General features: G+C 34.5%; 1 protein-coding gene across 1 annotated transcript; it reads right to left on the bottom strand.

Annotated features, from left to right (window-relative positions):
• LOC109845566 (potassium channel KOR1-like) lies at positions 535–11693 on the bottom strand. The gene is made up of 11 exons (XM_020414832.1): positions 11400–11693; positions 11221–11284; positions 10138–10477; positions 9669–9964; positions 9206–9286; positions 8723–8821; positions 4669–4890; positions 4369–4557; positions 3149–3224; positions 2709–3003; positions 535–797 (listed from the first exon to the last, which is right to left on the bottom strand). Exons 1-11 carry the CDS (start codon positions 11429–11431, stop codon positions 662–664), a joined length of 1830 nt encoding a protein of 609 aa, XP_020270421.1. The 5' UTR covers positions 11432–11693; the 3' UTR covers positions 535–661.

The following is an 11913-nucleotide window of genomic DNA, read 5'->3' as shown; positions in this document are numbered from 1 at the left end:
CGGTCGACCACCGCACCAAGCGCGGTCGACTACGACCAGATACTGAACAGAACTCATCCTCGTGCACGTTGACGGTCGACCGTCGCGCCACACGCGGTCGACCGCACAGCACCCAAACCTGTTCCTGCGGTTTTCGTCACTATGCTCGCCATTTCTTCAGCCTTTATCTAGAAATTTGGAGTCGACTATAATAACCAAATTCTTTTATTCAGTTATCTAAGGGCTACTCCTACTGTAACTTGACCACTTTCTTATCTTTCTTAATTGCTTCCGACAAACTTCTCAAGCCTAGCTCATAGCACATGCAAGCAACTTTACTAAAAATGCACCAGCTAGAAATTTGTCACTTGACTGGGATACTTCTTTAGGATGCAGAGCGGTATCAAATATGCTTCAATAGTGGCACAACAACATTGGGTGAACAAACCATTAATAAGCTGGCTGGTTGCATTACTTGCGTATGTAAGTGGTCAGGAAGTAAATAAGACAGTTCAGAAGGATAAGGAAGCGCAAAAGTTTCTACTATCAACACTGCTTTAGAAGTTGGTAATCTTGATTAATGATAAAAAGAGTTAGCTTTAAGATAATGATAACTAAATGGTGGAATCATCTATGAGAATTAAAAAAACATAAAATCCCTTGTGAAATAAAATGAATTGTGTCAAAATAAACCTTGTACTTCTTGATCTTGTTGCCCAGGAAACAAGGACTGCTCTTCTTGTTTAGCTTCTTCCATTAGCCTTATCAAGGATCTGCTTCCACTTTTATGCGCTTCATCTAATGGTGTAGTTCCCCACCTGTAACATGTAACAAATAACAATTTTAGTAATATGGTATTGTAGATTGAAACACAGTGCTCTCTAGAGTTTGATGATGTTGATTAGAGGATAATTTAATACAAACACAACCAGATGTGTGTATGTATATAAACATGCCCACACCCATTCAACCACCCACCAGCAGAGACACTACACACTACGTACACTACAGACGCACACGCGCATAACCACCCGTCCACCCCTCACCCACCCATACACACAGAAACACAGATGCAGACACACATACACCACACACACATATGCATGCGTGCGTGCGGAATTATAAACTTCTGATCAAATAGTATTCATGGGTATGTTATAAAATGTGACCAAGACACCAAATTATGGGCACTGGTTAGACCATGTTTGACAAACCTTATTTTGAAACCTTGGAAGTAAACATCATATGTAAGAGCGCAAAATAGTGTATTCAAAAAGTGAACCTCCTTATAAGGCTCCAAAATAATAATAATAATAATAATAATAATAATAATAATAATAATGAATTTAAAATCTCAACCTACTATTTTCCTACTTATAAGTAAAAAGTAAGTAATATGTAAACTTTTACCAAACATGATCTTGGATCCATATTAAGGAAAAATACACTTATAAATTACAGTGAACGAGTTCCCAAACATTTGCTTGCTCTTGTTTATATACCTTTTTTCAAAGCAACAGTTTACGTGTGTCCAATTTTGGATATGAGTAGATCCTTATATCATAATATGGAGATAGATCTCATTTCATTTAAATACATCTGTTAAGTTATTTATGTCATTTGTATTCCACACCACCACACTTATATATGTGGTCACTTTAAGAAATTATGAAACACAATTTAAGTACACAGCCTGCAAATTTCTTCTAAACACTAACTGAAAGTATGAGAGCAGTTGGTTTCAATTAGTAGGTGCTTACTGAAAGTTTGACCTGTTTTACTAAATAACCTCGAACGTGTATTCAAGTTTGCCAGTCTCGATCAAACTCAACACTGGTTAATTTAAATGATTATTCAAACACGAGCTGTTTGTAAATTCCTTAGGCTATTCATTTTCTTGTCAAAGAGGTCCTTCAGAATGGGTGCTATAGTTTAGGGTATTCCTTTTCTTGTTAAGAGGCCCTTCAGAATGGGTGCTATAGTTTGTTAACGTCGATTATGGATAGGCTGCCAGGTGTTATAAATGGGAGTTTTTCTCTCTAAAACTGCAGTATACTGTGATTTCCCCTTCTAGAAAATATGCTGACATCTCCAATATGCAGGACTAAAGAAAAACTGGCATGTGACATGCAAGTCAAATTCATTCTGACACTTACAAATGTGTGCAATGTTATTCACCCGTAAGATAGGTGTAAGATGAAATATGTTATGCTCTTCTTTTGTTAAAAACCAAACGTACCATTTTACTAAAATTAGGTTCTTTTCCACGTGAATAACAACCTAATATATGTACATGTTTTTACATGGATCAAGTTACATATATTCAACTATTCAACAAATATGTATATATAGGTGCGTTCTCATCCCTAGATTTGGATATTTTGAGCTGCTGAAACTTATCTTGCTGAATACATAATACTAGTTGTGTTTACAGATTTAGGTGAATGCGAAAATAAATATTACACTTTCTGGTTAAAGACTGGAGATTAAGACATTTCTACTATCGTTGCACAAACATAACGCAATCGTATTTGACAAAGCCATTTCCTTTCTCCGTTTGTTGAATAACCATTTTAGAAATCTTCTTTTGCAAGTTATATCAGATTGCTTCAGTAACATATACTCCACATTAGCACCTAAGCTAAAACAGTTTTGGAGTTCATATATGATATGCTAAAGAAACAACAAAGTCATGATACAGACAGTCACTAAGAGTTTGGATATCGAACCTGTCCTTGGCAAAAACACTAGCTCCATTCTCTAGAAGTATTTTTGCTATCACAAATATGCCCTCTGCAGCAGCAATGTGCAGAGGTGTACGGTGATCATAATCTTTTGAGTTTGGATTGATGCCATAAGATAAAACTCTCTTTAGAAAATCTGAGTCCCCCTTTGCAACAGCAGCACAAAGTTGGCTACCAGCATCACTGAGGTTTAAGTTTGCTCCATGTTTGAAGAGTAAGGAAGCCATTTCGTCATGTCCGTTTTTGATAGCCTCTAATAGCGCAGTGTTCCCAAATTTATCTAATAGAAACAAGCATACAGATCAATACAAATATCAAGATTCATGATAAGATGAAAAGGCCTTGTAAGTGTTATATACTACAAATTCAAGAGAACGTTGAAGATCCAAGATGAAGCCAGAGTTTGAGTGCCAAAAGAATGGCACCTAAAACATTAATGTCCACCCCTTCATGAATAAGGAATGAAGTGATATCTTCATATCCTCCTGATGCCGCAAGATGCTGAAATGAAAATGAGAATTTATTTCAAAGTGATAACTTTTGCAATTTAAATAAATATCGACTACTGCAAGGTGGAGACATACCCTTGCTTGAACACCTGGTTATATATTCATAAATAATATTTGTAAGAGAATGCAAGCCTATATTGAAGTCTGGTATGATGCAGGTTAGGTCATAATAGCCAAGTAATTGGCAAGCAGAAATCGGATAAACAATTGACACCTCTAGCTTTAAAGAACTTTTACAGGTCATACGAAAATTTGGTTCAATGTAACTATGATCAGTAAAGAAAATATCCAAGAAGTGCATGTTAAAATGGATAGAAAGATTCATGAAGGTAAAGAGCTTTAATATTTTTACAGAAGACAATGATTTTATTTCTCTTTCCTTCGATCTAGAAAAAGATTGCTCCCAATGTTAACTGCTGTGAATTGGAGTTGGTCTAAGTTGCATGGAAATAGGTACAAGTACAAGTGCCGGCACGGGTATAGGACACAGAAAATTTGTAAAAAAGGCAAGGTACGAGGACACGACAATATAAATATTTATTATACACATACATGTATTATAATAGTGAAATTAATGATTTACATGAGATCGATATTGTTTTTCGTTCACATGTTATGATAATTATTCATATAATAATTTTTATGTTTCTTTTATTATGTGGTTTATAAATTGGAAAACAATCATTTTTGAACTAGAGACCCAAATGACCCTTTAAAATTATAAGGCCTATATCCAACGAGTTTTAGGAAGTGGACGTGAAGTATAGGATGTGTGTCCAAGAAGTGTATGAAAAGTGTTTTAACTTAAACATATATTGCATAAGTGAGTATATTCCCGAATAAATGTATTCATATATGCAAGGAGTGTCCGAGGAATTTGGGTATGGACACAGGTACGGGTACTTATACGTCTCAGGTACAGGTGCGTGTCGTGTATACGGCTTCATTTACGAGTACGCATGAAACATAGAAGTTGGTAAATTTCGTTAAATCATAAACCTTTAACTTTTTCTTAATGAAGGCAAAAGAAACCTAAAATATACCAGCAGAAAGCATCACACATTCTTTAAAGCATACATGTAAGATGATTAAATTAATGACAGATGATTGAAAACTGTACTCTATCAAAATCATACCAAAGGAGTTCGCCCATCATAATCACTCTTCTTAGGGTCTGCCCCAGCTCGAATCAAACCCTTCAGGTGATCCAAATCTCCGTGAAAAGCAGCACTATTTACTCGTAATGCAAGCTCAGCTTCTTGCTTCCCAATATGGATTATGATATCGGATTCAAGTTGCTTGACACGAATGTTGGATTCATTACTCTGTGAGGAAGAAAGAGATCATCTAAGTATTGCAACTGGATACAGATAAAACAAAATTGCTCAGAGGCATCCAAGAAAAGTATATAACTCCAAACTTCATATAGAAGATACCTCCAAAAGATTGCTTAGGACTCTTCGTCCATCAACAAAGTATATCTGAATGATATTTGATAAAAGCTGCTTATCAATACGCAAGAGTCTGCATAGTTCACACACACGTACAGTATAGGGCTGAGGAATGTTGCAAAGAACGGAAATATCTCCAAATGAGCAACTGGGCTCTAACATTAGAATAGTCTCCTCTGTTCCATCTTCACAAATCCCAATAGCTTCCTTCAATGAATAATTAATGAAACACATGAATAGATTTAATGAACAGTATCTTGAATCTTGATTAAGCATCCTTAAAGCAATAATTTGGAGCAAGAAAGAACTAATGGTAACACAAACAAAAACTGACAACTAAATCCACACACACATTGTTCTAAATAACCTCGAAACAACTTATGCATGCATAAATGTCATAAAAATATGTCTTGGTGTATGTAGTTATATTATGTGTAATTACCTATACAGAATAATCTAGTATAGAAGCGTATGGTACATGCCAAACATGAAATATGTAGATTTAGTTGATAAAACAAAGAGAGATGAGGGGCTCTCTATGTACGCTCTCTATGTACTTCATATGCAGTGACAAGATTGCACAGTGTAGAATTCATTGGGTTCAACTCAATCCAGGTTAAAGATACTTAAAAATGCAGTATATTATATGAGCCAAGACATACAATGTATCTTTTTAAATCTTTACAGATTTTATAATATCCGTTGCGATTATGTTGCCTTCTTGACCCTGTTGTTGAAAAACAAATGAGCCCTGTTGTTGAAAAACAAATGAGCATTTCCTAGTCTTCACTAATGAATACGAAGTAATAATGTATATAATTTTTTTCTTATTCAGATATGGCGACAAATTTTCAAGCCCTTTAATGCGCATGTATTTTTAGTTGAACCTTTTCACATATGCCATTTGAATGTTGTATAGTATGTTGTTGGCCTTCTTGTTTTAATGATAATTTAACAAACAATTTACGACTAATATTGGTTTTAGTATTTTGTTTTGTGTTGTTTAGTATACACAGGAAATTGAGCAACATTGATATTAAAGCCTATGCAAATCAAGTCAATCAATCAAAGTTCAAGCTTCAGAAGATTCATTCTTGGTATACTTAGTACAGGATGATATAATGTGTGCAAATTCTACAAGCACAAATATACACACACTTTTCATTTGTGAATTTTCTCAAATATAGGTGTTTTTATGAAAAATATGTTTTAATATGCTTTGGACTATACAAACATTATTAACATCTTTTATTATGTCCATATAAACATTACACAAGTTTTTAAAACTTGATTTGAGCTAACTGTCAAAATCAACATGTTTAAAACACATGTATTTTTAGTGCTTTTGAATTTTTCTGAGATTTCACAAATGATAAGAGAAAATTGAAAAATTCCTTTTCCAACATGTTCATAATCATGTTTATAAACTTTTCTCAAAGTTTTATATTTTTTATAATTTATTTGCTATTTTTAAAATAACTTTAAAATTCGTTTTCAAAAATCAATACAAGCTGAAAACATGTTATCAGTCGACTGATGACATTTATCAGTCGACTGAAGAAATATCCTGCAATCTTAAAAAGTTTCTGTTTTTTTATTGGTCGACTGATCAGTCGACTGATGAGGTCATTAGTCGACTGGCCATGCTTATCAGTTGACTAATAAGCTGCCGTTTGCCTACAACGATCAGCTCATCAGTCGACTGACATAACTCGTCAGTCGACTGATTTGTCCCAACGGCTATTTTTCTAGCCTTTTGTAGTTTTGTCTTTTTGCTGGATTTTCTTAGGTTTTGAGCTTTGGTTTTTCATCCTATATATACCCCTCACTATTTCAGTTCTGTAAAAAATTGAAAAGGGTTTTAAAAAGGAGTTTAAAGTGTTTTAAAGTTTGTTTAAGTTTCTAAGTTTGAGTTTACAAAGAGAGTTTAAAGTGTTTTAAAGTTTGTTTAAGTTTCTAAGTTTGAGTTTACAAAGAGGAGGCTTGCATTTTCAATTGAGGAATTCATCCTCAATCTTCTTCATCCTCTATTGTGTTTATAGAGAAGTTTTCTAACTCTTTTCTCTATTAATTTTATTATTGATTTTCATATTCTTATTATTGCTAGTTTGCTAATTGAGTTAGATTTTATTTATACTCATTTTATCATACACACCCTATTTGAGCTTTTAGTATTTCATACATCATATATTGGGTTATAGGATTGTGATATTGTGAGAGAGAGTTTACATTGTGTTCTCACCTATTGTAGAGAACAAATTCTTATATTTGAACATTATTTATGAGTTACACATTGTATTACACTTGTACACCGAGAGGAGTGGTTGGTGAGAGACGGGGTCGATTCCAATAGGAGTGGCATCAGTTGTAAAGTCTAGAGAGAGGTTGTAAATCCGAACACTTGAGGAAGAGGACACGGACTACGCCAACACTTAGAGGGTGTAGAGTGTGATTGCAAGTGTGTACTTGTAAAGTTTTCGGTGAGCTAGAAAACCGAGTTGTGAAGTGTAAACGTTATTCAGATGAGCATAAAAAACCCGATTGTGATAGTGGATTTCTCCCCGGGAGTAGGGAGCGGATACGTAGGACGGAAGGTCTGAACTCCGTGATCATCCTTGTGTGTTAGAGTTTGCATTGGTGTATCATTTGTGTCTATTGCTTGGTTTATTTTATTCGCCATTGCTCATTGTTTACATTGTTCTATCACATTTGTTTTTGCTTATTCTTGCTCATATCACATTGTATATCTATCTTGTAAGAATAATTTATTAATAAGTGTTAATCAGTATTAATATCTAATAAGATTAGTAATAACCCCATTCATCCCCCCTCTAGGGTGCTTTCATATGTGTCCTGTAGAGAAAATAGAGAAGGCAAAAGATCGTTATTCATTTAACTCCAACCTCTCTTAAATAAAGATTAGGAGGATATTACAAGATAGGTATGAGATAAAATCATATCTAATCACGTCTCACAATATCTTAACATATCATAATATCTATTAAATCTACTAATACCAAATTATCAACAATATCCAATAGTCCCCCTCAAGTTAGAGCATATATACTATATATACCTAGCTTGTTACAAATGGGAACAAAACAACTAATTGCAAGAGCTTCAGTAACGTCATCATTGTCTGAAATTCTTGAAGACGTCAATAATCAGAATATTGTAGTCACAACCAGTAGAAATCCTAATCGGGTAAGCAAGTAGAAGAAACTCTAAGCGGATCAGCCAGTAGAAACCCTAAGCGATCAGCTAGTAGAAATTCTAGGCGGTCAAGCAGTAAAAATCCTAAGCAGATAACTGCCAAAGAGTAGAATCGATATCGTTGACTATAACTGCCAAAGATGCTAAAGAGTGAATAATAACTCTGATTACTATTCATCACGTGCAGTAACCTTAGTACTATTCGTCGCGTGAACGGGACGCCAACCATTTTTATTCAGGTTATTTTGTGGAGGGTGTTTGATAAGATCTAAAAAACAATGACGTCGAAGTTGTTAATTTGGTGATGTTGTCGATGCCATCAAAGCTATCGAGGGGAGCATAAAGGCCATGCAAAAACCCCTTTGACAGCCTTGAGATCTAAAAAGATGGAATAAGTTCTATAGGACCAAGTTGACTTTGATATCATGTAGAGAAAATAAAAAAGGCAAAAGATCATTATTCATCTAACGCTAACCTCTCTTAAATAAAGATTAGGAGGATATTACAAAAGAGGTATGAAATTAAGTAATATCTAATCACGTCTCCCAATATCTTAACAACATATCATAATATCTACTAAATCTACTAATACCAAATTATCAATAATATTCTAACATGTCATATGGGAAATACACTGCCAAAATTTCATCTAAAAGATGCATAATATTAAGAATTATGCTAAACTTCACTTAAATCCAAAAATTATGTATAAATAAGGAATGGTAACATGCGCACTCTTAATAATATGTGTAACTTAAACATATAACATGAATATATTTCTCCTTAAATGCATAAAAGCAGGCATGATGAGGTGTCCAGGCAATACCAATACACCATCACAGACGAAATAAATCTGATCTACAGCATTGCCTTGTTCGATGATCACTTCTCCAGGGAGAAAAAACTCCTCTTGCAGCTTGATCACCTACAGAATCAGACCAAAGGTTATTAATTTGGACAGCAAATTGTTCTCGTGATGCTAGAATACATATTGACATCAGATAAGCTGAATAGCTATCCATGTAAACCAATATATTTTATCTCATTGGATTTTTATGTAAGAAAAACCAACAGTTTGGAAGAAGTTTAAAAAAAAAGTTATAGAAATTTATTAAGGATAAAGGAAAGGGCAATGGTTTTTATACAGTCAGAGTGGTCTCTTGAGTCTTGCTCTTGTGACCATCAGTTTCATTTAAAAGTCAAGTGAAAAGTGGGTTTTCATAGAAAACTGAGACCTAGAGTCCAAAGTAGATCAGGTCAATATAAAAGCGGCTCATTTTCTTTAGGATGGAATTGTGGATAAACTTACAATCTGATGAATAAATTCTGAAGAGCATCCTTTAAACAGAGGAACACTTGCAATGTAGGGTTTGTATAAGCTTTGTGAAATCTGCAAAAGAGAGCCAAATAGTTAAGCCACCTTGAAGTTAAGAAATCTAACGTAAAATACCATGAAGTGAAGCATAGAAAACAGTACACATCCAGAAATTATATGTTAGATCAGAAAATGAAAAGGTTTTGGGACTACTTTAATCTTTCAGTCGGAAGATACATTGTGACTATGTTTTTCGTGATATTTTCAGCAAGAAAAGTATTGGGTATTCTTAGTTCTTAAATTACTGCACATATTTCACTGACAAGGCAAATCGACTTTATTTGTTAGCAAGTCAAAAAAATTTAAAAATTTAAAAGTAAAAAAATTATAAAAATTATAAAAATTATAAAAATTAAAAAAGAAAGTAATAACACTAATCTTGAACTTTTTCACTCACCTTAGCACGAATTGACACCGGGATATCTTGAATAATAGAAGACTCTGTATAGTTGCTCTCATATTGTAAGCGCACATGTCCTTTAATCTGGTCTCGGATATCTCGGCCAAGTCTGTTCCTATTCATATATTTAATGAGATCTTTCATTTTATCCCTGAATCTTTCTGTTCTTGATCCTTTTACTATTAGTGCTGTCATGTTACCAATCAAGTAAGCTCCTAGAATCATATCAAAGGAAACATAAATCATGATGAATATCATTTCCCTGGTGTTGACCGCATGTATCTCTCCATAACCTGTGTCCAGAGAGAACTAAGCATCTTTAAAAAGAAACAATACATAGACCAAAAATTAGAAGATGGGAATAATTTTAACAAGTCATGGTACTAGAGTATCAAGAGCATAAAGGAAAACAGTTCTTTAAATATAAATTGTTTTAACATTAATGGAATGGTAAAAGAAAATCTACCTACAGTTGCCATGGTGACTATGGCAAAATATAATGACGTCAAGTAGCGCTTTCCAAGATCAATATCCCTGAAATGTGAATAGCTATAATCACCAAGCTTTAAGCTTCCAATCCAAGTGTAGCCCTCCATTGATTCAGGAAGAGTTGTTGCCAAGTAGTAGAAAATGCAGGCAGCCGTATGTGTGCAATAGAGCTCCACAACAATGAGTTTCACTATTCGTGTAAACAGATAGTTTATTCGTATATCCTTCTCCATCTTGCGGAAAAAATCTGTGACTTTCTGAACTCGGGTTAAACGAATCCATAATAGGTATCTCACTTCTTCCTTGTATCCGCATGCCTAATCCGAGTATAAACAAGAAAAGCTCTTAGATAGCTTTTTCATGTATTAATAATAACAGTCAAAAGGCAAAGATAACATATAAAGTTTCAAGACAAAAATTGAATGGCAATTCAACATTGCTTGAAATTTAAACAATTTATAATTGGAATCTTAAATTACTGACCATATGAAGTACAATTGTGATAAGGCAAAGGTACTTTAATATAACTAGTTGTTATCCCGGCCATGTGTAGGACCTAGTATTCAGTGGTGTTGCATATATTTTTTGGTAAATGGCTATCATCTAAAAAAGAACTTATTTTATCCACATATAGTAATATTATATTTCGAATAATTTATAGTTAATAAGTAAATGACGTTCACATTACGAGATGGAGCCTACCAACTGCCCCAATAAGCCAAAAGTTGTTCGGTTAGCGCATCAAGTATCAAGTATCACCCTTTCTCTACTGTACTAAATATACGCAATTGCAGTGCACAGTTATTAGGAACACGAAAAAGTAATTATCATGGTGGTTTTATGACTAAAACTAGAGTTCAAAGGAAATAACTTAAAAAACTAAGAAAGCTGCATATTGTCACTTATTATGCAACTAATATATATTAGGTAGTAAAAAGAAATACTTTGCCTTCATCAGACAGAAATCTACTTTGCTTAGGTAGTGATAAACCAGTGTTTAACAAGATTTAAATACAGACATATGGAAACCCAAGAAATGTTAGAGTGGGGAGAGAATTACCTTGTAAATAGCATCCCACGGTAAGCAAGCAAGCAAATCAATGATGAATCCAGACTTTACATATCTACACCGAAAGAAAAAAAAAAGAAAGAAAAAAAAAAGGTTCAGCAACCACAAAATCAAAATTCATATACAAGCATTAGAAATGAAAATGAGAAATTGAGAATAGAGTAGGAGACCTGAGAGCAATGGAAGTGGGCTTGTAGACCATTCTGTAGGTGTGATGGTCACGATAAGCGATGAAGAAATGGAGGGCGATGTCGATGAGGAAGGCAATCTGGCCGGCGATGTCAAGCCAGAAGAGCTTGCTAGGGAGTCCTCTGAAGAAGCCAAACTCAAGAGGAGTGAAGAAAGAGGAGTACACTGCCCATCCCAATATGAAGTGTTTCCAGAGCGTATACCACCTGCATCATCGACAATCATCATCACCCTCCTCATTCTAATTTTCCCCCGAACGCTAATTGCCTTGCTCTGCGGGGTTGAGTGGAAGAATCTGAATGGGATTTGAAATATTGAGGAGGTTTTCAGGTCACGGGGATAGTGGGCTGGCTGGCAAGGCCCAGTTACAAGTGATAGTTAATGGACCATCCACATATCGTCCCATAACTACTGTTAAATTATCCACATATCCCCCTATGGTCTGCTTAGTTTAAACTTTAAAGGCTTGCGGTTTGAATCGTTTGATATTGGTAG

This window comes from Asparagus officinalis, chromosome 6, assembly GCF_001876935.1.
Source record: "Asparagus officinalis chromosome 6, Aspof.V1, whole genome shotgun sequence".
Lineage (NCBI taxonomy): Eukaryota > Viridiplantae > Streptophyta > Magnoliopsida > Asparagales > Asparagaceae > Asparagus > Asparagus officinalis.
This window is presented reverse-complemented; position numbering and strand designations above follow the sequence as displayed.

Excerpts from the sequence above, each read along its gene's own strand:
- LOC109845566 (XM_020414832.1), bottom strand. The coding sequence starts at position 11,431 with ATGGTCTACAAGCCCACTTCCATTGCTCTCAG. Across the intron at positions 8,822-9,205 it reads CAGAATTTATTCATCAGATT|GTGATCAAGCTGCAAGAGGA; the intron begins GTAAGTTTATCC and ends CTGATTCTGTAG. Across the intron at positions 3,225-4,368 it reads ATGATGGGCGAACTCCTTTG|CATCTTGCGGCATCAGGAGG; the intron begins GTATGATTTTGA and ends TTTTCATTTCAG.